Source organism: Physeter macrocephalus, chromosome 11 (genome assembly GCF_002837175.3).
Source record: "Physeter macrocephalus isolate SW-GA chromosome 11, ASM283717v5, whole genome shotgun sequence".
Taxonomy (NCBI): Eukaryota; Metazoa; Chordata; class Mammalia; order Artiodactyla; family Physeteridae; genus Physeter; species Physeter macrocephalus.
This window is the reverse complement of record NC_041224.1, coordinates 114,492,403-114,518,774: the sequence shown is the minus strand read 5'-3', so window position 1 is coordinate 114,518,774 and position 26,372 is coordinate 114,492,403. Positions and strand designations below refer to the sequence as shown.

At 39.7% G+C, this 26,372-nt stretch overlaps 2 protein-coding genes across 7 annotated transcripts in view; one reads left to right on the top strand and one right to left on the bottom strand.

The window, feature by feature from the left end:
* Window positions 1-8,215, top strand: part of HECTD1 (HECT domain E3 ubiquitin protein ligase 1) — a 94,077-nt gene extending 85,862 nt beyond the window's left edge. For all 6 annotated transcript variants that reach the window (XM_028495670.2, XM_024134161.3, XM_024134158.3 and 3 more), the window contains 8 exons: window positions 1,059-1,260; window positions 2,454-2,591; window positions 2,868-3,475; window positions 4,721-4,799; window positions 4,925-5,018; window positions 5,711-5,861; window positions 7,340-7,484; window positions 7,596-8,215. In XM_028495670.2, coding sequence (XP_028351471.1) covers window positions 1,059-1,260; window positions 2,454-2,591; window positions 2,868-3,475; window positions 4,721-4,799; window positions 4,925-5,018; window positions 5,711-5,861; window positions 7,340-7,484; window positions 7,596-7,733 — 1,555 coding nt within the window. In that variant the 3' untranslated portion in view covers window positions 7,734-8,215. The remainder of the gene's footprint in view (window positions 1-1,058; window positions 1,261-2,453; window positions 2,592-2,867; window positions 3,476-4,720; window positions 4,800-4,924; window positions 5,019-5,710; window positions 5,862-7,339; window positions 7,485-7,595) is intronic.
* Window positions 8,216-8,364: 149 nt separating this feature from the next.
* Window positions 8,365-26,372, bottom strand: part of AP4S1 (adaptor related protein complex 4 subunit sigma 1) — a 47,368-nt gene continuing 29,360 nt past the window's right edge. The window contains exons 6-7 of the mRNA XM_007113367.4: window positions 21,472-21,483; window positions 8,365-11,534 (exon numbers count right to left, since the gene is read on the bottom strand). Coding sequence (XP_007113429.2) covers window positions 11,406-11,534; window positions 21,472-21,483 — 141 coding nt within the window. The 3' untranslated portion in view covers window positions 8,365-11,405. The remainder of the gene's footprint in view (window positions 11,535-21,471; window positions 21,484-26,372) is intronic.

Below are 26,372 nucleotides of genomic sequence, written 5' to 3'. Positions count from 1 at the left end.
CAGTACGCGGGCCTCTCACTGCTGTGGCCTCTCCTCTTGCCGAGCACAGGCACCGAACGCGCAGGCTCAGCGGCCATGGCGCATGGGCCCAGCCGCTCAGCAGCATGTGGGATCTTCCCGGATCGGGGCACGAACCCGTGTCCCCTGCATCGGCAGGCGGATTCTCAACCACTGCGCCACCAGGGAAGCCCGAAAAGTTATAATTTAAATGGAGCTGCCTGTTGCCCTAAGTTACATTGTTGTACCATTTCATATAATTTACCAAGCGTTTGCACACATAGCACTATAGGCCCACTGTGATTAATGACATTGGTTATGATTTTTATTTTATATGTGTGGGTTTGTTTTTTGGGGTTTGTGTTTTTTTTTTTCAATTTTTAAAAAAAAAAAAATTTGCCTGTACCACACAGCTTGCAGGAGCTCAAGTTCCCTGACCAGGTATTGAACGCAGGCCATGGCAGTGAAAGCCCCGAATCCTAACCACTAGACCACTAAGGAACTCCCTGATTTTTATTTTATAGATGAGGAAACTGATTCTCAAAGTACATAGCTGATTGGCCTGAGAGTACCAAAAAAATTGTAGCACACATGAGAGTAGATCTTTCGTCTTCTTATTCTTAATTCAAGATTCTTTCTCCCATCCTAGATGGGTTAACTCTGCATTGTTAAAAAGAAAATGTTTCAAAATCACAACACTGTTTCTGTGTTGGCTTTCAATTTGTATCACAGTAATAAAGATAGCTTAACCATTTTTTACATTCTCTGATTTAGGAAATGTTTATATTTTATGTATTATGAGTTTGTCTATATTTTTATGTGTTGTGTGGGGTTGGACCCCAGACCTTTATTTTGATCTGTTAATTGCTAAAGTAAAAAGGGAAAATATAGACTCAGTATTTTCTCAATTTGTTTAAGGAAGTAATAAGATTAGTATATTTGATCATCTGATAAAATACTATTTTTAAAAAATTCTTAAATCTTTGAATTTTGTTTCTGGTTTAGTAGTACATTCAGCTGTTGCTGTGTGCTACAGCTACATAGGTATTTTTCTATTTCAGAGCAATAGTGTGGTTGCAAAACCGACGTGAGGCCACTGTGGAAAGAACAAGGACCACAAGTAGTGTAAGGCGAGATGATCCTGGAGAGTTTCGTGTTGGTCGTCTCAAGCATGAAAGAGTGAAAGTTCCACGTGGTGAATCACTGATGGAGTGGGCTGAGAATGTCATGCAAATACATGCAGATCGGAAATCAGTTCTTGAGGTACCTCTATATAATTTCTTTTAGTGTGCGGGACTGACAATTAGAGAACCAGTCCGTGTCTTCCACCACATAAAAAACTGCATTAGATAGAAGTGTAGATGGATTTCTCTGCCCTCTGTGCAAAGGCCTTCTCCTCTGGCAGAGCATCTTTCATAAGAGGATGTCAGCTCACCTCCTCAGGGGTCAGGATCTCGTGGCTTAATGAACAGCAAAGAATATCTTCACTCATGAAGATATTGAGAGATGTTGTAGCAAATGGCGGTAAGAAATTCAGTATATTTACTGCAGAAATGTTATTGTGGGCATTGTTGATTATATCCTGTATACATATTATTCCTTATATATGAGAGACAAGGAAAGAAATACCTCTCCTGTCACAGATGTCAGCCACCTGGTTTGTTTATTTTTGGATCACAGACTGATTATGATAAATACAATACATCTCTAGAAAATTTATAAGGCTTATGGTTTTCACTTTAAATTTTCTGTGCCTGGGACTTCCCTGGCTGCCCAGTGGTTAGGACCCCGTGCTTCCACTGCAGGGAGCACAGGTTCCATCCCTGTCCGGGGAACTAAGATCCCGCGTGCCGCCAGCTCACCCCCCCACCCCCCAAAAAAGAATTTTCTGTGCCTTCATCTTATTCTTCTTACCCATATAGTCCTCTAACGCAGATAATTCTCAATTATTATTTTTTAACATGCACTGTGTTTTTGTAAGCTGCCTCAAATAATTTTTGGAATACATGGAGTATGGATAAAAAACCTTTAAAGTGATTGCCTAAAGTCAGAAATAAGTGGAAGAGTTTAGGTTTTGGTGTCATGTAGACATGCGTGCGCATGCGCACACACATAAATCTGTATACCATCATTTCCTCAAGCAAATGATATATAACCTCTTTATCTGAAATTTTGTTTCCTTTGGTATGAAAAGGACATGATAATTTATTTTGTAGGTTTGTTGTGAGAAGTAAGTTGATGTATGGACAATGCTCACCACAGTGTTTAAATATGGAATAGCGTACAACAAATTAAATTTCTCTTTAGAAAAACTGGAATAAAAACTTCTGTGTGGCTTATATTATACTGCTACTATAAAAAAAGTATATTACAGTAGGACTGGATTTTGGCAAGAATGGGATCATTAAAATTTTTTTAAGCTTACTTTCCCCCATAATTTATTTGTTCATGTTTAGGTTGAATTTTTAGGAGAAGAAGGAACTGGCTTGGGGCCCACATTAGAATTTTATGCTCTGGTGGCAGCAGAATTCCAGAGAACTGATTTGGGAGCTTGGCTTTGTGATGATAACTTTCCAGATGATGAATCTCGTCATGTAAGATTTACTTCCCATTTTGTGATTTGATTTGCGATTCTGCTTTTAGAAAGTTAAAAATCAGTTATGCTTCCAGAATGTAAGCCAGGTTTTCTAACTCTACTTTTATTATTGAATAATCCTGATATTATTAAAATGCTTTTAAAGGGTAAAATTTAGTCTATAAAAACCTATTTAATAAAATGTGTTTATAGATACTTTTAGATAGCTGAATTAAGATGTTTAATGTTTATGGATCTTTTCTTTTTTTTTGCATTTCTCCCTCTAAAAAATTAGGTCGATCTTGGAGGTGGATTGAAACCTCCTGGATACTATGTTCAGAGATCATGTGGACTGTTTACAGCACCATTTCCACAAGATAGTGATGAGCTTGAAAGGATCACAAAACTCTTTCATTTCCTTGGAATTTTCTTGGCCAAATGCATTCAAGACAATAGACTTGTGGACTTACCTATTTCTAAACCTTTCTTTAAACTTATGTGTATGGGTGACATTAAAAGCAATATGAGTAAACTGATTTATGAGTCACGAGGTGATAGAGACTTACACTGTACTGAAAGTCAGTCTGAAGCCTCTACAGAAGAAGGTCATGATTCACTCTCAGTAGGAAGCTTTGAAGAGGATTCAAAATCAGAATTTATTCTAGATCCCCCCAAACCAAAACCCCCAGCTTGGTTTAATGGAATTTTAACTTGGGAAGACTTTGAACTAGTAAACCCACACAGAGCCAGATTCTTAAAAGAAATTAAAGATCTTGCTATCAAGAGGCGCCAGATTTTAAGCAACAAAGGTCTTTCTGAAGATGAGAAGAACACAAAATTACAAGAACTAGTGCTGAAGAATCCATCAGGTTCTGGGCCTCCACTTAGCATAGAGGATTTAGGGTAAGCTTTATATATATACATATATATATATACATATATATGTATATATATATATACTCTTCAACCTAATGGATGAATAAATTCTAAAGCTTTTGTTCCTTTGTCTTCACTGATTTACAATATATGAATATACAGTCTGTTAACAATAATAAGATGCTTTAGGAAATATCGATTTTTGATTTGATCCTTTGATTTGTTAATATTATGAAGAGCACTCAGAATACCAGAATATAGTTTATTAATCATCAGACGTCTGAAAGATTATCTGATTTATCAAATGTGATAACTATATATATCTTGTGTAAACAGTCCAAAGCCAATAATTTTTGACAAATTCATTAGCTAATTGATATATATAGCCTACTTGAAAAACCTCAGAATAGTTTGCTTTGTATATAAGCCTTATCCTAGTGGCTGCATTAACTAACTCAGATGCTGTAGATCTTTTGATAAAATTCTATTAATTTATATACATGTAATTATTATACCCTTGGTATGTTAAACTGTGATTTTGGATTGACTGCAAGGCTTTGCTGTCTTTTTTTTTTCCTTCCTTCCTTTCCTTCTTTCTTTGATGATAACATTGAGAAGTTGTGTTTGATAAGTTGTTCATATGTTCAAGGTTTGACTTGAGGCGGGGGTAAAAACAGAACATGAACAACTTTAGTAAAAAAAATAGTTTCTGGGCTTCCCTGGTGGCGCAGTGGTTGAAGTCTGCCTGCCGATGCAGGGGAAACGGGTTTGTGCCCCGGTCTGGGAAGATCCCACATGCCGCGGAGCAGCTGGGCCCGTGAGCCATGGCCGCTGAGCCTGCGCGTCCGGAGCCTGTGCTCCGCAACGGGAGAGGCCACAACAGTGAGAGGCCCGCGTACCGCAAAAAAAAAAAAAAAAAAAAAAAAGTTTCTTTTGCAAAAAAAAAAAAAAATATCTTGTAAACATGTTGCTACCATAATTCATTACAAAAATCTATAGTTGATTAATTTTGTGCCTAAGGAGGAAGTGAAACTTGAAAGGTGATGTTTCATGAAATGCTTGCAAAGCCAGGTTTGGTAAACAGTTGGCCAAATAGTTTTTGTGCACACGGTTTTGCATTTTAAAAGGCCCCATACTTAATATCTAAGCTGGTATAGTGATTTTGTTATTGTTGGGGGTTGGGAGAGGTGCTCCTGGTTTTGGCGGCAGTGTTTTAAAAATTAAACACCAATGGTAGCTGAATGTTAATCTAATCCTTTTCTGTCCTCCCAGTTTAAATTTCCAGTTTTGCCCTTCCTCAAGAATATATGGTTTTACAGCTGTGGATCTCAAGCCAAGTGGTGAAGATGAGGTACAAATTTTGCTTTTGATATATTTGTAAGTCCAGAAAAATCCTCTTAATGAGGCCAGTTGTACTAGGCGCTACTGAAATATTCCTAGATATTAACAATTACGGTGACAAATTTTCCTTTGCAGATGGTAACAATGGATAATGCAGAAGAATATGTGGATTTGATGTTTGACTTTTGTATGCACATGGGTATTCAGAAACAGATGGAAGCCTTTAGAGGTAATTTTTAAGGCTCTTTAGTTGAATCCCTCTCCTTTTACTTTGAGACAGCTGAAATTAAGGTACTGCTATGCTCAAAAATTGCTAGTAATCTCTAGATTTGCCCTCTAGTTTTTTGTCTTCCCAACAGTTAGGTCCTGCAGAGTACTCAGAACAGGTTGGAACATTTCAAGCTGTAGCATACCCTCAGCTTGGTCCTCCTGAGTAATGAGGGACCCACTTTTGGCTTCTGTTTTTTTCATTTGTAAGTGTTGCGTACTTTCAATATTACATGATCAAGATGAGTTAAACTATGTTGGAACCTAAATTCTTCAAGTAAAGATTGACACAAAATACATTGGACTGTTTACCACTTACTAGTTTTAAAAATGAGAACATAGCCTTGGCTGGCTTGTATGACATAAAGAACTGATTGGGAAATTACTAGAATTTGGCTACTGACCATAGTGTCTGAATATTCTCTCCCTGTCTACATATGTGATAATAAGCAAAAATTTCTGTACTTAAAACCCTAGCACAGTTTTTATTTCAAGCTATTTTCATTTATATTTGCTTTTTCAAATATTTATTAATATTTATCTTCTATCCATTTAGTTGAGTATCTTGATTTGAAATTTGTTAGTTTGAAATTATAACTTAGAAACTGAGTTGTGTATTTTGTTTTTGTTTTTTTTGCTGTGTGTGTAATATAGATGGGTTTAATAAAGTTTTTCCAATGGAGAAATTAAGTTCCTTCAGCCATGAAGAAGTCCAAATGATTCTTTGTGGAAATCAGTCGCCATCCTGGGCAGCAGAGGATATTATTAATTATACTGAACCTAAGTTGGGTTATACACGTGATAGGTATGTGTTGGTTATTTTCTAAGATCAACAAATTGTTTATGTCCCACAATCAAATGGTGGGTTCTCTAAATGACTCAGTGAATTATATGCATAAAATGAGAAAGCAGTTAAGTCTCACCATTACCAAGATGTATATTCACTGATAAGGCTGAGTTCACACAAAAAGTCATCTTGGCTGATGTTAACATTCCTTTTCTCACTGTTTTAACTGTTCATCATTTTAAAAATTGGGTCATTTGTAAACCCTTAGGCTTTATTGCTTTTATATTAACCTTTATTTTCAAATAATTTCAATCTTATAGAAAAGTTGAAGAATAGTTAAGAATTCCTACATATCCTTTACCAGAATCACCAGTACTTAACGTTTTGCTATATTTCTTTTACATTATCTCTTTATACACACACACACAAATATATATTTTCTGAACCATTTGAGGATGCATTGCATATATCTTGTACCTTTACTCTGTAATACATTAGTGTACATTCCTCAGAATATGGCCATACTCCCACGTAGCCATACTAGTTAGCAAATTTGTGATTCCATACTATTAGCTAATCTATTGTCTACATTCCAGCTTTGTTGATTATTCCAGCGATGTCTTTAATAGCACTCACTTCACTCCCATTCTCTCCCATCAGGAAATTGTATTTAGTTGTGATATGTTTTTAATCAACAGTTCCTCGGATGTTTTTTCTTTCATACCACTGACATTTTTTAAGACTGTAAGCCCTGTATTTTTTTTAAAGTTTTCCAAGTGATGTAAATGAGAAAGTATTATTATTTTAAACTTAAATGACATTGTATATATAGCTTTTTTTTTTTTAAGTAAAGTTTTTATTGAAGCATAACAGAGAAGTACACAAATTGCACATACATCCTGGAGAATTTTCACAAAATGGACACACCCTGTATAATTGGTACCCAGAACAAGAAACAACTCTAGAAGTCCCCATCCCCATCTTATTCTTTTCTAGTCATTAAATCACTATTCCCATTGATTAATTTTGCTTGCTTTTTGAACTTTAGTAAATGAAATCATGCAGTATGTATTCTCTGAGGTCTGGTTTCTTTTATTTAATATTATAATTACGAAATTCATCCATGTTGTAGCATATAGTGATACTTTATTTCACTCTAACAAAAACGTATTATTTCAGATCCCTGTTGCTAGTTTAGCCGTATTTGGGTGAATTATGCATGTGCATCTTGAGCTTTTCTGATTTGCTGCCTTTATTGCATATTTGATTCCTATACTCCATCAGTGTTTCAGTCTATCTGTATCAGTCCTTGAAGGATATTTTTCAAGTAGTCTGTATCAGCTTATTTCATACTTACCCAAGAGTCTCTAGAAAGTGTTGTTCTTCCAGCATGCGGATATTCATTTTTAGGGTTATTGCTGGCTTATACAGTAATGGTAGTATTTTTCATTTAAATCAGCTATCAAATCAATATAACTTTATTTTTCTTCTTTTAGCCCAGGTTTCCTTAGGTTTGTGAGGGTTTTATGTGGCATGTCTTCAGATGAGAGGAAGGCATTCCTGCAGTTTACCACTGGTTGTTCAACTCTGCCCCCAGGTGGACTGGCTAACTTGCATCCCAGGCTCACAGTTGTACGCAAGGTACAGACTCTAGCTACTGGGGAATCTAAATGGAATTAAGATACTTAAGGATTGAAAGAAATACATATTTAAAGTCATGGTCTTCTGTTATTTTCACTTCTATTTCTGTAGGTTGATGCTACTGATGCAAGCTACCCATCAGTGAATACATGTGTACATTATCTAAAGTTGCCAGAATACTCTTCAGAGGAGATCATGAGAGAGCGCCTGCTAGCTGCTACAATGGAGAAAGGCTTTCATCTCAACTGAGCTTTGAAGTGCAATGGGAGACATCAGAGACTTAAAATTCTAGTGAAGCCTCTTGTGTTTGTGTGCAGAGAAGTATATGATCCTCCATGCTAATGACACTTGCCTTTTTTTCCACCATTAAGGCTTTAAGAACACATGGAATAAGTTCGTTAGCTGCTAATGACAAAACAAATCCTTTAACTATCCAGCCAGCAAGTATATAGCACAGAACACTTTGTGTTGCTACAAGGGCTCATGTGACTGGAATTAGGTGGTCCTACTTGACTGTTCCAAAGAGCAGCTTCTCAGATCTTCAGTGTTCATTGGTAAATTTCTAACAGTGTATTTGTGTAAAGTTTGTCATTTCATACTTCATACACTACAGTTGCCATCACTGATGCCTGTTTTGCTGGCTTTTAAGCTACTTGGTCAAAAATTCTGCTTCCTTAAAACATAGAGTTAATGAGCATCTCAAGCTTTTTCTTTTCCTTTTTAATGATGCCTGCACTATCAGAGTATATCTAGTGTTCTCTCTTTTGTTTGGCATATAATCATGCACAGCCTTTTTATTTCTTTGAGGTGGAAGTATATTTTTATTTCCTAAATGCCATACTATAAAGATCAAATTCTTAAGTGTGTTTGTGCAGTTCAAAAATAAAGCTATATTAAGCAGGGGGAGAAAATACTGGTTTAGGTGCAAGGCACACTTAAAGCAAGTTTTACTTTTGGTTGTATTTTCTTTGTATATTATAAACATTTATTTAACTTGTTGCAGTTTGAAGTAAAAAAATTTCCAAAATGTATTCTCAACAATAATCATTAAAATGTTTGCAGCGTACAAAACTGTGTCATGTGACTGTTTCACTGCAGCCATCAGACCTAAGAGCTTAGCTGTATACTTTTCATTTTGAATCATTGAGATATATAGTTTTTTTAAATTACTACATGAAGAAATGTATTTTTCTGTGTAAATACACTTACTGAAACTGGAAAGCTAGGAGAAATATATGTTTACATGCTTGTGATCCAACTCTTGTATTCTGTCTTTAAAGTATTCTTCAGGTAAAAAATAGCCAAGTTATTTGTGTTAACTTTTTAAACACCAAATATGCTACTTACCATTGTATCTTCAGCGATGTGTAAGTCTAAGATCCAAGAATGATTTTTGAATGTTGTGTTAGTGTGAAAAGAAGCCACTGGGATAATGTTATTTCCTGGTTTTGAAAAGGGGCTATATTTCCATTTTCCTGTGACTTAACATATCTATGCATCTAGGTAAAAGAAATGTCACTAGGTCTGATTTAGCCAAATGGCTTTTATAGGCGTGAAAAGCATTTTTTGGAATTGCCCACAATTTACCTGTTTAAAAGGTACGTTCCCTTTCTACATTAGAAGAGATTTCTCCCATTGCAGTCAATCATTTGAGTAGTGTTTCTGTTCTCTGCATGAGAATGTTGTGACTATGTAATCAGAGGCAGCATTTACATAATTTACCTTATTGTTAGCTTCACAGTTCTCTGCGAGAATAAAAGTTAAAATAAAACATAATAGCAATATATAAACGTATGACCTATGCTTTAATGAAGAAAACAGTGGTGGTGATTGTCTCAATACGTGGATGCATGACTAGAACTTTATACTAGCAGTAGAATTAAAATCCAGTTTATGTGTATTATTTAAGTCTCTAAAATGTCTGTCAATAGCCAGCTTTTACCAAGACTAGTCTAGCACAGGGGTCAGCAAACTGTGGCCTGCCATTTGCATTTGTATGGCCCATGAACTAAACATGGTTTTTAAATTTTTAAGTGGTTGAAAAAAATAAAAAAGAATGCTAATATCTTATGTGAAAATTTTATGAAATTCAGATTTGTGTCCATAAAGAAATAAAGTTTTATTAGAACACAGCCATGCTGACTTATTTATGTATAATCTATGGCTCTTTTTTGCACTACAGTGGCAGAACTGAGTAGTTACAGCAAAGACCATATGGGCCACGAAGCCTAGAATATTTACTGTCTGGCCCTTTGCAGAAAAGGTTTGCTGAATCCTGGTGCTACAGCAGGTAAAGTTGAAGAGTCTTATACAGTGAGTAACTCTGAAATGTCAGGAATCTTCCTGTAGAACTAAAAGTCCAAGAACAAGGTAAAGCTGACCAATCTGAGACATAAATTTCATGAGTCTGAAAATCACTTAAAGCTGGTAGTCACAGTTCAGCAATAAACCTGAAGTGAGATGATGACACAGCCTGTCACACAACAGAGGGTCACATTAGAGTTCACTTTGTGTATAAGTCAAATACTGTGAGACATCTACTTGGGTCTTCACACACACACTAGCCTCTGGAGTATTTTTTCCAGTGGTATCTACCTAGTATTTATTTTAATTGTTATTCTCTCAAGGTACTAAAATCTGTGCCAAGATGTTATTTGAAAGCTATTTTGGTGTGACCCCAAAATTAATTTTATTCACTCCCTAGTTACTTCTGGTGTACCAGTTTCAGCAGTTACCTGAATGTGCTACTGATGAAGTGCCTACCAACTAGGCCAGTGTTTCCCAACTAATTATGTCTCAGAAAGACCTCCAAAGTACTTTGATCTAGACTGGGCTTTTCCCCGACCTTGGCTACTTAATGCATACCATTCACTGTTCTGGCAGGTCAGAAGCCTTTCCTCTGCCTTCCTGAATGAGTCCAAAACAACTAAGGTTTGCTTTTGGAGTCCATTATTGACTGGTTGCCTGGTAGATGCAAACTTTGAAATATGTAAGTGAAGTTTTAAAGACAGTTCTGTATCTCCTACTGTTACGAAAGAAAAGCATATATACAGAAAGGTTTGGGAGGATCAGAGCATTGCTCTTCTATAGTGACTTAGCAGTTTTCTTTGCTTCAGCACATTCCAGGAGAAGGGGTTGAAGGAATAAAAGGGAGGGGAAGACGGAGTCATTTCATGGCAACCTGAACAGACATATTCTCTTGCATTCTGGTTTTAAACTTTGAACTAAATTTCATTTACAAATAAGTTTACTAATAAGACCAACTCTTTACAATATGGCATATAGGATAGCTATAAGGGCTGTCTTAGCGATTCATTATTAGGTAGTAACATTCTCTATAGAGTTAATTACATGATGTCATTGTAATTGCCAAGTACCCATAAAATGGATATCAGGCTTTTAGAAACCGGCAAAGAATATTTGATTCTGCAATTTTCATTAGGTACACACATTTCGACTTTTTAAGGAAAAAGATAGCATTCAGAAAACAGTATTATTCAAAGTGCTATGCACGTTCAAGTCAATTTTAAAAGTTTATTGGCCAATAGAGAGGTGCCACATTTGCTTCCCACCCCATGATGCTGTTCCTGAATTTATCCCTTTGCAAAGGGAAGCAGAGACCAAAAGAGTTTCCCTCAGTACTCCACAAAATCTAAACAAGAGAAAAAAAATGCTTATGGTCAGAAAATAAAACTTGTCTCTCTGTTTAGAGAAAATTTTTCTTTGTGCATCATGTTTTAAAATACAGTTTTGTTTTCCATTTAGGAACTGTGGAAAACACCTATTTAAAATGTCTTTGGAAGCACAGCCCATTTTGCAGTGTTTGGTCTTCCAGGTTCTTTTGGGCTAGTGATGTTGAGAGGTATTCCATGGTGTCCTCATTTCCTATAAGTCGATGTTGTCTGGCAGAGCCTTCTGTTTTCAGCTGTCTGACATCTTATCAAGAATTAGTAGAGGGGCAAGAATTCTTGCCCTATTCGTTTCCACAATGCAGCCATTTAACACCATCTCATCCAAAATGATGTGTACTTTATCCAAATTAAACATTATCTAGGGTCATATTAAGGAAATTAGTTATAAAAATGTTAACATTCAGTAAATAATAACTTATGACTCTGCCTGGAATTTTTCCAGTGTAAATTAGTCTAAGCATGAAGGTTTTTTTTTTAACAGAATTCCTGAAATTAAATTTAAAATTGGTATTTATATTAGAAATTATTACCTTCATGTACACATATATACCTAATTTCACCTTGGTTAGGCTAACTGGACAATAGACATAGAAATGGAACAGCTATACCTTTTAGCCAGAGGGAGACGGAATCTCTACTAAGAGCTGGAGTAAGTAAATTTGGTAAGAGTGTGACCTGACCTCAAGAACAATGTCTTCCCAGACAATAATAACAACAGTAATAGCCATGACTTATTGAATACTCATTATGTTCCAGGCATTGTGTTGAGTGTTTTACATGTATTATTTCAGTCTTCTCTACGACTCGGTGATGTACATGCTAACATTATCCTCATTTTGCACAGGAACAAACAGGCTCAAAGCCATTGCCTACAGTCACATGGCTAGTAATTGTCAGAGCTGGAATTTAAACCGAAAGTTTGGGCTTAACTGCTCTGCTTCCAGACTTCCCAGGAGAGGCCTGAGGCTGCTGAGTATACATCCTCCCTCCGCCCTCAAACCTCCACCCCAAAACAAATGCCTTTACAATACTGCACCTTGAGCATCTTTTGTGTCAGACAGGCCAAAGAAAAAAATAACCACAAGGAGAAATGAATGAAGAAAAGGCAATGCTGACTGAATTCCCAAGGAGATAAAAATTCCAGTTTTCAAGAGTACCTCTTATAAATGGAGCATTCTAAAAATAGTCATTTGAGAATTATAGAGCCACTTTAGCTTACTGACGTTCTTATTGGAAAGTTAGTACAGGGCATGGGAGAAGAAGAAAATACTGTTAGACTATGATGTCTAGCTAATTAGAAAGAGCCAAGTCCTTCCTCCAGTAGACCCTTCATTTGAGTACCTGACTTTTCTTTTGTGAAATTGAACTGGAAGAGAGAACTGACCTATTCTGGAAGAGAACTGAACTCTTGAGAGTGAAGATGATAATGGTTGAACGTTTCTATATTCTATGCTTTACTATCTTAAGTTTCCATCACTAAAGAGCACAATCCTGGTCTGTTTAGAAAAAAAAACAGAACAAAACAAAAAACAGCTGACAGATTGTTTCAAATAGACAAACTTCATTCAACAAGCGAGTGATTAAATACACTATGGGAGTTCATAATTAGTGAATCTTTGTAAAATGAGCCATTACCACCTGATTTTTCTTCCCAATAATTCCAGATGTTCAGGTCTATTGTATTTGTTTAGTGAAGTACATCTATAGAGAATGAGACAATCCTGTGAATGACTTTTAAGTTTCTATTAGGCTCTGTGTTAATACCTCATTAAGCTCTGTGCAAATAGTCCTCCAGCAGAATAAACTTTTTCAGGAGCCCATGGGAACTGTCCTTAAGTGACCCAGAAAAAAAAAAAGCTTTACTCTGTTATACCTATTAATAATATCTTCCAATTAGATGGATGATTGCTTTGTCCATGGCCAAATTGGGACTGGAATATTAGGCACTTGACTCAATCCTCTTCACCAGACCCAGAAGCCAGAACTTAGAAGCCAGGACAAGGTAGGAATGACAGCCAGGTAGGTATAAAGGAAGGCAGAGCTGGGAAGCACAGGTGGCTGCATGAAAAAAATGCCCTGTAGAATCCCTCTGTTGTATTCGCTAAGGGCAATGAAAGCCTAGTGCCCTTTTTTTTTTTGGTGTCAAGGTTTTTTGTTTTGTTTTAAGTATAGTTGATTTACAATGTTGTGTGAATTAGTGCTGTACAGCAAAGTGATTCAGTTATACACACACATATATATACATTCTGTTTTAAAATATTCTTTTCCATCATGGCTTATCATAGGATATTGAATATAGTTCTCTGAGCTATACAATAGGACCTTGTTGTTTAAAGCCTAGTGCCTTTGAAAATGTCAACCCATCCAGGGTGATTCTGAGGTAGAAGGAGATCTCATTTTAATCTATTCTGTTTGAATCAATGCAGGGATCAAGCTGCTCTGAAGACTGCTCCATCTTTGGCAAGAATATGGTCAGCAATTCAGATGTCCCCTTGAACAACTAGCTCAATGTTTTGAAATTCAGATTAGAATTTACTGCTGAATCATATCAACCCACTGACATCCTCACAATGCAAGGACAAGGTCCTTCAGCAAGTCTGAATTTCCCAACATCCTGGAAACATAAATTGCTCAGTGAGGGCATTCGGTACTGTGGGCATGTGACTGCCTGTCTATCTGAGTATCTGGCTCAAACCCCTAATAATCATGCAACTTTCTGGCACTATAAAGGGAAACCACAGACCAAATCCGATGTGAGGCAAAAGCCTGAAAACTGATTTGCCCTTGGAATCATGTGACTCCTTTAAAATAAGAATCCAGCTGTTGTTCACATCTTGATTTGGTTTATGAGTTACTTGTGCACACTGGAAAAGCCAAGAGTAATGGCATTTGGGCTACAAGCCAGGTGAGCAGGGACCAAAAAATGCCCTATATGCCAAGTCCCGTGGCAATAAGCAGAGGCAAACACACTTTAGCCCTGACATATGGAATAGGAGGAAGCAAGAAAGGCACAAGCTGTTGGTCTATTAAGGTGATGAGCTGAGAATGACTAGTTTAGGAGGGTCCAACCTTCAGGTTTTACTGAATTCAACTGACTTAAAGATCCTTGAGGAAACTTGTTTTTCATGGGCACCCTAAGGTTGGAGCTGATATGAACTAGAAAGAGCCTCTTAAAGAGCAGATTCATAAAGCCCCACTTTCTCCCAACCTGGAAACCTAGAGCCTGTCTGAATTTCTATGTAATGTGGATTGGAGCTGAATAGCGTAGGACCCCAGTAATATTAGTGCCACTTGAAATCAATTTTTTAATTAGAGTGATTGAAATGTTTCTGGTTCATGCATTGGCATTTTGATCTCTGGATCATAAAGCTCTTTTTCACATGGTATTTTAACACCACTGTGGTGGTCTAGTTCTCCTTTAATAAGAGAAAACTGAGCAGCATACATTCTAATGGGACCTCAAAAGCAATTCCAAGGAAGAGCCCAGCCTAGAAACTAAACTTTCTAATTCTAGATTTTGGCCTCAGAACACTTGTCTTCTTATTTGATTTCTTTCTTTCTTTTTTATTTTTTTAAGATCCTAGCTAGGACTTCCCTGCTGGTGCAGTAGTTAAGAATCCACCTGCCAATGAAGGGGACACAGGTTCGATCCCTGGATGGGGAAGATCCCACACGCCATGGAGCATCTAAGCCCGTGCGCCACAACTACTGAGCCTGTGCTCTAGAGCCCGAGAGCCACAAATACTGAAGCCCACGTGCCTAGAACCCGTGATCCGCATCGAAGAGTAGCCCCCACTCGCCCCAACTAGAGAAAGTCCGCACACAGCAACGAAGACCCAACGTAGCCATAAATAAATAAATAAATAAATAAATAAAGATCCTAGCTAAGGAAAGTTCTTTAAGTAGGGTGGGGGAAAAAACGTGTTCTCTTTTTTTTATACTTTAACTCAATTTCCCATGGAATTAGATAAGTTACAAAGGGCCAATGTGTTCACATTTCCCACAGAAAATCAAATGCTACTGTATGGAAGATTATCATGAAGATTCTGCATAGTTCTGGATATACTCTCCTTGTAATAGTCTTGTGTTCACTTTTAGGCTTAGTATGGCCTTTAGTTAATTAGGTCACTGAAAAGGAGTGTTTTGTTTTTTGTTTTGTTTTTTTGTTTTTATTCATTTTTTATTTATTATTTATTTTTATTTATTATTATTCATCTTTTATTTATTCATTTATTTTTATATTTATTTTTGGCTGCGTTGGGTCTTCGTTTCTGTGCAAGGGCTTTCTCTAGTTGCGGCAAGCGGGGGCCACTCTTCATCGTGGTGCGCGGGCCTCTTCACTATGGCCGCCTCTCTTGTTGCAGAGCACAGGCTCCAGACATGCAGGCTCAGTAGTTGTGGCCCACGGGCCTAGTTGCTCCGCGGCATGTGGGATTTTCCCAGACCAGAGCTTGAACCCGTGTCCCCTGCATTAGCAGGCAGATTCTCGACCACTGCGCCACCAGGGAAGCCCCAAGGAGCCAAGGAGTGTTTTTTTATTGTTGTTAAGTAGGTTTTCCTGAAAGATCCATTCATATTCTGAGAGCAACAAAGACATCCCAGTGTAATTTTTTTTAAGTTTATATAGGCTTATGTAAAATTACACAAATATCAAAGTCAGCACTGGGGTCAATGAGCCTGTCATTCTCTGTTGCTTCTCATAGCTTGCTGCCACTATTCCTGAGTAAAACAGAACCCAGAGCACAGAACAGGAGTCGGGGTAAGGCAGAGGGACCTGGTAGGGAGGGATAGGAGGACTAGTAGGGGATGAATATGGCACCTAAAGGACTCAGAAACACACTTAAAGGATATAGAGAGATGGCTAAGGCTAGGGAGGGCCAAAATGGACTGGAAGGCAGAACTGTTTAATCTGGAACTTTCACATCCCTTTCCCAGGTGAATGGCTGACTCCCTTAGAGACTGTTCATAATTCTGAGACTCATCACTCATGACTTGACTAGAACTCTCATGCTGGAGAGGCCTGTGTCCGCCTTACCCCTCCATGCCTGCCCTTCCCAAAGACTGGACCAGCTGCACACATTCCCTTGGGCCCAGGGGCCTGCTCTCTTCTCTTGCAGCCCTACTTCAATGGACATATTTTCAAAAGGAAAAGAAGATGTTTAGAAATCTCTGACGTGAACGTCACTTTTGGAAAGCATGCTCTTATCAAGACATTCAGGTATTCGCTTCAAAATTTTTCATTATTTTTTTTATTTTTATTTTTTTTTGTGGTATGCGGGCCTCCCTCTGTTGTGGCCTCTCCCGTTGCGGAGCACAGGCTCCGGACGCGCAGGCCCAGCGGCCATGGCTCACGGGCCCAGCCGCTCCGCGGCATGTGGGATCCTCCCAGACCGGGGCGCGAACCCGGTTCCCCTGCATCGGCAGGCGGACGCGCAACCACTGCGCCACCAGGGAAGCCCCCCAAATTTTTCATTATTTATGACTCCTCCAACCAAAGACCAGGGCTTCTCTAAAACTTCGTCCCTAATTCAGGAAACACCAAGACAGCATGGTGCCAGGCACTTTATAAATGTTTTCTTAGAGACTAATTTGCTACAGTCCAGATGATTATGAATTTTCAAAAAGTGTGTCAAATTTAATCTTAAATCGCATTTGTAGCCCTAGAATCAAAGGCTCTGGAAACCCAGAGACCAGTACCAGCTCTGTGCCAAAGTAGCTCTGGTTTGGGACAGTCAATCCATAGAGCTACTCTGGGACAGAACTGGTATCGGTCTCTGAGCCTCAGCCTCTTTGTCTAAAAAGTGAGATTTTAACTTGATGATTGTGTAGTTTTCTTCCAACTCCAAAGCAGTCAAACCCTATGACTCTAAAAGTAACCTTCAGGGAGAGGAAAGCTAGTTTACTCCTTTCTGATATGATCAAGCTATTCCTGATGTAGGCACATGCTCCACCATACCTCAGAAGAAATCCTTTTGTAATAACAATTAATTATTTTAACTTTCTGAGAGACCATCGAGAAAATTTCAGTTCCTTTAGAAGCTGCCACTTCAATGTTGGATGGTTTCCCTAGAGAATTTCTTTGGTCTTCTTGCCAGTATTTCCATAGCCCCTAGTTGAACAAGTTACTTTTGTAATTTCTCATTAAGTCAGGCTGAAATTATCTCCTATTTGGAGAAGCCCTGTTCTGGTTTCTGGACCTCTAAAGGTGTCTGGGATTTTAGGAAAGTAATGAAGGAACGACAGATAGACGTCCCCCTACTGGGCCTGGGGCCTGATCAGGGCCTGACTGCAGATCTTAGCGGTGCTCTTACTGTTGGCTGGGTGCTTTTAGTCCTCCAGGGCACACCCTGGTAGATAACTAGCTGAGTCATAGAGAGTGCAAGAGGATGGAGGCCCTTCCTACTCGCCCACCCTCAGCTGCAGTAAAGAGAGCATGTTTCACATCACGCATATGAGCTTTTAGGCTCTAGAATTAATTGCTCAAGCTTTTGGACTTTAAGGACTTACAAAGTAAAAACATGAGTGTTCTAAAGATTTTTTTTAAAGATATTTTTGAATGAAGAAAACATTCTGGATTCTAGAGGTATCCTGTATTTGTCGGAGAGGGGGCACAAGAATATAAATAGGAACCCCAGCTTGTTCCTGGCTTTTCTTCCCATGCATGCATGTGGAATACCCCCCTTACCATCCCAGCCTCTCTATCAATCATTCCTGCCTCCAGTCCTGGGGAGGTAGAGAGACCTGCATAGGCCCTGGTAGCAGGCACTCGGATGACCAGGTACCCGCTAAATTCTGGGGACCCACGTGCTGCAGGGTGGTCAAGGAGTGGATGGGGGGCCCTGCCGGCTCTGGGTAAGCATCCTTACCCCATGGAGAGGGGTGCTGCTGAAGGAGAGCTAGAGTAGGGTCCTCTAACGCACAGGGCCCAGGAAGGGGACCCTGGTTGTCCGGGTCTGAAGGCAGTACTGCTGCATTCATTCTAGCCAAAATAAACCAAGTCTTTAAGCCTCTTTAAGGCCACCAAATACCAAAAGCGGTGTCAAGGGTTTTGGTACCTTCACACACATTAGGTGTGCACTGAACTGGGGAGGAACTGGACTTCTACACAGCGCTGTTCATGGGTGCCATCCTCTGACTATTTAGCAGAAGGGGATCAGATTGCTCCTTTGAATTATGAATTGTCTGGAGAATTCAGCAAACCTGGGGCTCTGGAGCTGAGCACATATTGAGAAGCTCATCAGTTGGTTCCTAAAAACTATCTTAATTCGTGGAATTTGAAGTCTTAAATAAGTCTACCAAAGTATGAGGAAGGGCAAACTTTCCCGACAGAAGTCCTCAGGCAACATTTCAGCCCCGCAGGTGGAATGGAATGTAAAGAGGGTATCAGAGCTGTTTCAGCGCACGTGAATGGTTTAGGTCCTGATGTGCTTAGCCCCTGGGGTGCAGGCCGCCCCACTTGAGACTACTCTGCAACAGAGAGTTTCCACTTAGTAGAAGGGTTTTCGACAAACCAGAATTTCTGTCCTGATTTCCTGAGCTTATGTCGTTTCTTTCTAATAACCCATCTGCCTTGCTCTGTGACGTTAGTCTTCTTAGAAGTAGAACAAGCCCATACTAGGGAAAAATGTAAACAATGCTTTAATTTCCCAATGTCTAACCCTACAGGCTCTGGAAAACTGCTCCCTTCTTAAAAGGCTTCGGGCGGTAAAGTCTCTGGAGAAGGACTGCGAGTAAATGGCTTCTTGGGAGTTCCATAAGGTTTGAACTCCCACCTTCCTGTTGCTGCAACAAGACTGAGCCTTAAATCGTGTCTGTTCCAAGCAGACGGACGTGGGAGGCTTCCTTAATCTGAGCAAACACAAAGGTTACACGCTCTGAGTGTTGGGAGAACCGGTTCCAAGTTGCAATTATGTCAGCTGCTGGTTCAACCTGTCAAGGCCTAAGGAAGCTTCCCTGGCACAAAGTTAGCCGCTTTGGCAGGTTCCTGGTTACATGCTACCAGGGTGGTGATGCGGTCTGTCTGTGAGGCCACACCTCTAAAAGGGCTCCCTTGTCTTACTGTTAAGAAACTGATGTGTAAAGTTTTCCCTAGACTTCTTCAACGTGACAGTTAAACAGAACTATGGGGAATTCCCTGGCGGTCCAGTGGTTAGGACTCTGAGCTTTCATTGCCGGGGCCTGGGTTCAATCCCTGGTCGGGGAACTGAGATCCTACAAGCTGCGCAGCCCGGCCCCCCAAAAAAACTATGTATGAGGCAGAATAGAGTCGTGGGTTTGTAATTTGACCTTTTTCAGATGGCTGAGGGTAGAAACTCTTTCAGAATCTCAGTAGAAGAGAGGTGCCCCATGCCCTGCCTGCCCTGGCCCCTGCTGCACTTTTAGACCATGGGAGGGCCACGTGAATTTACAGCTTGAGCACAGACATACACTTCCAGGTCTGGAGAGATTTAGTTCCCGTCTCTTAAATTATGCAAAATTCCTAATCTGTCAGGTGGATGTGCCTAAGTATTTCCCAAGAACAGGAATATATAAGTTGGTCAGAGAGGAAGAGAAGGCAAAAATGAAACTAAGTAAAATGAAGGGTAAGGATCAAAATTGTGTGCTTTGGTGTGAAAATTAAATTCAAACAAGAATGCTGGAGTTCATTACATGGACCTATGCTATACACTATAAGACACATCAACACACTGAATCCAACTATAATACACATCCTACTATATCTGATTCACTTTACTTCTCTGAATATCTAGACTTATAAGACTGTCCCATCCTGTTGTAGGTGTAAGATAGCTCAGTAACCTGGTCATGGCAACATCAAACATTAAGGCTGAGAGGGTGTTAAGGCTCTTCTAGTTTAATTCTATCATTCTGAGATGAGGAGGTTATGTGTCTTGTCTGATACACACAGACAGCTGGTAGCAGCACTGAAAGCAAAACTTGGGTATCTATATTCCCAGTAAAGTGTCTGTTAGCTTTTGCTGTCTTCCTGATGACTTCTTAAATCAAAAGTCATTTTTCTTATTACCCTACAAGGAGGAAGAGATTTATTTTGAATTGCTTTAAAGGACTTAGTTAAAATGGAATGTGACATGCTGAATAAAAATACACCCTAGGGCTTCCCTGGTGGCGCAGTGGTTAAGAATCCGCCTGCCAATGCAGGGGACATGGGTTCAAGCCCTGGTCTGGGAAGATCCCACGTGCCGCAGAGCAACTAAGCCTGTGTGCCACTACTACTGAAGCCGACAAGCCTAGAGCCCATGCTCTACAAGAAGAGAAGCCACGGCAATGAGAAACCCACACACCGCAACGAAGAGTAGCCCCCGTTTGCAAAAGCCCGCGCGCAGCAATGAAGATCCAGCGCAGCCAAGAATAAATAAATAAATTAATTAAAAAAAAAAAATACACCCTAATATACAGCCTGGTGTTGGGTCTCTTAGGTCAAAAGGACCACAGATCTAGGTCACTCACCACTAGAGGGCACTCAGATTTCCCCAACTGATTTAAAGAGGCTTCAAATACAGCCTGCAAATCAAGTTTATCAACATGACATTTTCTATCAATAGTAAAAGGTAAATGGCCATTTTCCCAGAATATACTGGCATACTGTTTCTGGGCATAGGTATATAATGTGTGTGTGTGTGTATACACACACATAAACATGTTATAATTAATGTAAAAATTAACTTAAAAGACAACTTGCCTCCAGAGCACTCATACAAAGCCCAATGGGCTCCTGCCAAAATCCACAGGCCTGCAAGTAAATCATGCTTGTTCTTGGGGCCCTTGGATACTTTGATTTAAAAAGGAGAAGAGAAGAAAAGTAGAGCTTCCTCTGCTATAAAAGGAGATGAATACAAGCCAGGCAATTTCTTTAACCTTCCAGTTTATCATCCCTGAAGGCCTTCTGATCATGTGGGGAATTTCTGGAGATTTATACCTAGAGCTATGGAAATCCATTCTCTCTAGGAGGCCCAAGCACATTCTGGCTGTGTCACTTAAATTCTGCAAAAGTCTATTCCATATGCAAAAGTTAAATTAATATATAAGAGTGAACTACCACCATAGCATTGCCCTGTCTGAAAAATACAAGAATCGTCTTTGTGAAAAAGGGTGGAGGGTTTCTGCAAAGCACCTGTACCTCTGGCTGTCTTGTCAGAGCTGTTGATGAATTAGCCTTCTGAATTCTGGATTCTGCTGAATTGGTTTCCTGCCCCATGGAACTTACCTGATCAAGACTAGCCTGTTCTTTGCCAAGTACTATGGAAAACTTGGTTCACAGCACTGAAAAAGGATACATCTAATTCACTCTGGAAAAGAGAAAAGAGTCCAAGGATGAGAAGGAGACACTGGGACACAATGCACTTAGCAGACACAGCGGCTGCTCTGGTTGCCAGCCTGAAAGCAGGTGGGAGAGGCTGCTCTGTAGGGAGAAGCCTGAGTGCGGGAAGGCCCTGACTTTGGGACGGTGATTTAAAAAAAAGAAATAGGCTGCAGTTTAGAGGACTTTTATAGGCTAGAACAATTCACCTTTAGAGTGTAGAGGGAATAAACTAATTCAACCTTTACAGATCATAGGTAAGTTGATAGGTATATACAAAATCGTAGTAATGTGCACACAGTTTGAATCCATCAGTTTTACTTCTAGAAGTCTCTCCTAAGGCAACAATTAAATAACGGCACAATGATGTGTGACAGCATATTCAGGGTAATGTTATTTATAGCAGCAAATTGCTGAAAACAAGCTAAGTGTCTATCAAGGGGGGACTACTTAAATAAATTATAGCAAATCCACAAATGATGACATAGGTACATAAATCCCGACATACTGTTAAATAAAAAAGCTAGTCTGGGGCTTCCCTGGTGGCGCAGTGGATAAGAATCTGCCTGCCAATGCAGGGGACACAGGTTCGATCCCTGGTCCGGGAAGATCCCACATGCCGCAGAGCAGCTAAGCCCATGCGCCACAACTACTGAGCCTGTGCTCTAGAGCCCGCGAGCCACAGCTACTGAAGCCCATGCACCTGGAGCCCGTGCTCCACAACAAGAGAAGCCACCGCAATGAGAAGCCCATGCACCGCCAAGAAGAGTAGCCCCTGCTCGCCGCAGCTAGAGAAAGCCCATGCATAGAAACTAAGACCCAACACAGCCAAAAATAAATAAATAAAAAATAAAAAAGCTAGTCATAAAATGGTATATACAGGATTATCCCCTGTATATATGTAGATAGATATAGATATAGTTAGATACAGACGGATCATAAAGCCTAAAAGGCAATGCACCTAACAGTATGTATCAATAAATGGCATGCTCACTGATGATCTGCCCTTTCTTTTTGCTCATATGTATTTTTAATTTTTTTTAATGAACAAATGTATGTCCTGGAAAAGTCATAGATGGAGAAAAGATTAAACAGCTAAACTCATCTTTGAAAGGACTTAAGGTTTGTCAAGTGCAGCACTGACAGCTCTGATCCAACTTCCTCAACAGCAACAGCCCTCATGTCTTGCAAAACTGCTTCTTTTGAAGCTAACTGGGCTGGCTTTCTGTTTTGAAACGTGATGTTAAGATGCTTCTTTGAGCCCAGACAGCATGAGATTGATCTCCAAATTTAAGATTTGGAAACTCTAAGATTAAAAATAGCCCCAGAAAAACTGTTTAAAACTCACAAACCTAAAAATAAATCTTAGATGACAAGGCATTCTCCATGAGTGGGACAGATTCTATTTTCTTTCCCAGGGTTCTCTTCTCTCTCCTCTTTTTCTTCTTTTTGCTACTGTCATCCTAAACCGGGTCATCCCTTAGTACTGTCCAAGTCCTGTATAATCACCTGGCTTAAATTAAATTCTAATCTTTACTTCTGTGGTTTATGTAGTCACTGACTCTCTCCCTAGAATAATAGCTAAAATTCAGCAACCTGCTATTTATTCTTAGTTACCGAATATAATAATTTTAAAAACCTTAGCAATGATAGTGTCTGTACCCACGCTTTATTCTCCCAGGTTTAAAACATTGCTATTTTGGGAAATTATATTCTTCTTGATAGGTGTTCCCTTAAAGTGACTAACCATGGCCAGGGTCTGAATCACAGACCCTGACTTGCAACCAGTCTGTCTAAGAAAGTGGTCATCAGGAGATAAGCCGGAACTAGAGCTATGCTGTCCGTATGGTAACCACCTGCCTCACGTGGCGATTTAAATCAATTAAAATTAAATAAAATTCTAAAATAAAATAAAATAAAATAAAATTCTAATTTCAATTCCTCATTTACACTAATCACATTTCAAGTATTCGAGGTACGTGTGGCTTAGCACCTACCACATTGGATGGCACAGATAGAGAACACTTCTATCACTGCAGAAAATTCTATTGGACAGAAAGTGCTGATCTATAGTGCTCTCCCCAAGTAATCAATAAGAAGATGGATTTTAAAACCAGCCCCAATGCCCCCTGGCCCTGCAAGGCCAGTCTCTGGAATGGCCAGACCTCTTGCTCTTTCAGCTTTGGAGGGCACCAATCCCTTCCTAGCTAGAGGCACTACCATGTTGCAGGCCACTAGGCAGCTGCCCAGCTCCAACCGCTGAATTAGGAAATAGCTGACAGCAAGCCTCATGCACTAAGGCAGTGGTTCTCAAACTTAAGCATGCATCAGAATCACTTGGAAGGCTTGTTAAAACACAGTTTGCTGTGCCTCAACCCAGAGTTTCTGATTCAGTAGCCTGGGGTAGGCCAAGAGTTTATATTTCTAATAAGTTCCCAGGTAATAATTATGCTGCTGGTCCAGGAACCACACTCTGAGAACAAACTGCACTAAGGCAATGAAAACAGCCTAGTCAATTGTCCTGTAAAGAAGTCTGCCAAACTTTACTTCTGGCATTAGGAGTTAGGCTGAAGATATAATTTTTAACATGAGTTTCTGGACTACCCTGGTGGCGCAGTGATTGAGAATCCACAGGCCAATGCAGGGTACACGGGTTCGAGCCCTGGTCTGGGAAGATCCCACATGCCATGGAGCAACTATGCCTGTGTGCCACAACTACTGAGCCCGCGTGCCACACCTACTGAAGCCCGTGCACCTAGAGCCCATGCTCTGCAACGAGAAGCCACCGCAACAAGAAGCCCGCACACCGCAATGAAGAGCAGCCCCAGTTCACCGCAACTAGAGAAAGCCCGCGTGCAGCAACGAAGACACAATGCAGACAAAAATAAATAAATAAATTTATTAAAAAAAAAAACGTGAGTTTCGTCCTTAGCAGGCTTTAGTGCCCTCAAAATTACTAATTACGTGTAGCAGATCCCACTCACTGCCTCAGGAGGAAGCAGCTTGGAAACAGTTCCTTCCTAATCCTTTATTTAAGAGCAAAATGAAACAAACAAAACAATTTTGAAAAATCAGCTTGTGCCACTACTACTTCTTAAGAATGTCTAACCAAATCTCAGGAAGGCCTATAGTAGCAACAAAGACCAAATGCAGCCATAAATAAATAAATAAATTTATATAAAAAAAGTACTGATAGATGTTACAATGTGATCAGCATAACCTTGAAAACATTATGCTAAATAAAAAAAGCCAGTCACAAAAGACCATATTTTATTGTACTTTATATAATTCTATTTATATAAAATGTCTAGAACAGGCAAATCTATAGAGACAGAAAGTAGACTGAAGATTACCTAGGGCTTGGAGCAGGTGGAGGGGATAATTGGGAGAGAAATGCTAAATGGTATGGTGTTTCTTTCTGGGGTGATGAAATATTTTAAACTTGATTGTGGTGATGGTTACACAACTCTGGGTACATACTAAAAACTATACACGTTAAATGGGTGAACTGTATGTTATTAAACTACATTTCAGTACAACTATTAAAATAAAGGACTGCTGGAAAGGAACTCATGTATTCCTTAAGGGGACTTGGTTTTGATCCTCAAAGCAAGGGTTTGGATGGAAATGATTCTTAAACTAAAAGGGTCCTGGTGTCCTAGAAGGGGAAGCAGAAGAAAGAAGAAAAGAGAGAGAAAGTTCGATAGCAAAATATCTTAATTAAGAGAAAGACACAAGAGGTTCTTAGTCTTATAGAACTGGTTCTTTATAAAGATCTAAGACACACGTAGGTTTCTAACACGTTGGATGAGCCAGAAGGAAAGGTAATGAAAATTTGGCATCATTCGATTTTTAACTTTTACACATTAAAGCTCTATATTAACACATATATTTTTAAAAAATATAAATTTATTTATTTATTTATTTTTGGCTGTGTTGGGTCTTTGTTGCTGCGTGTGGATTTTCTCCAGTTGTGGCGAGTGGGGGCTACTCTTCATTGCGGTGTGTGGGCTTCTCATTGCGGTGGCTTCTCTTGCTGCGGAGCACGGGCTCTAGGCGTGCGGGTGTCAGTAGTTGTGGCACGTGGGCTCAGTAGTTGTGGCTCGTGGGCTCTAGAGTGCAGGCTCAATAGTTGTGGCACACGGGCTTAGTTGCTCCGTGTTATGTGGGATCTTCCCGGCCCAGGGCTCAAACCTGTGTCCCCTGCATTGGCAGGTGGATTCTTAACCACTGCGCCACTGGGGAAGCCCATTAACACATATTTTTGACACTCACTAGTTGTGGCACACGGGCTTAGTTGCTCCGTGTTATGTGGGATCTTCCCGGCCCAGGGCTCAAACCTGTGTCCCCTGCATTGGCAGGTGGATTCTTAACCACTGCGCCACTGGGGAAGCCCATTAACACATATTTTTGACATAGACCCATTTCTGGGAAATTGAGCTAAGGACGAAAACCATTTTTTTTTTTTCTGCATCGGCAGGCAGACTCTCAACCACTGCGCCACCAGGGAAGACCAAAAACCATTTTTTAGTCATTAGACTTACCACTCGGCTGAAGTAGTCGTCTAAAACTTCCACGAAGTTATGGATGAATTCATAAATCGCCATCTCATTCTGAAATAAAAAAGGAAGGGTGCAGTTAGTTTTATTTTTATTTATTTAAAAAATTTTATTTATTTATTTATTTTTTGGCTGCATTGGGTCTTTGTTGCTGTGCGTGGGCTTTCCCTAGTTGCGGCGAATCGAGACAACTCTTCATTGTGGTGCGCGGGCTTCTTATTGTGGTGGCTTCTCTTGTTGCGGAGCACGGGCTCTAGGTGCATGGGCTTCAGTAGTTGTGGCATGCGGGCTCAGTAGCTGTGGCTCACGGGCTCTAAAG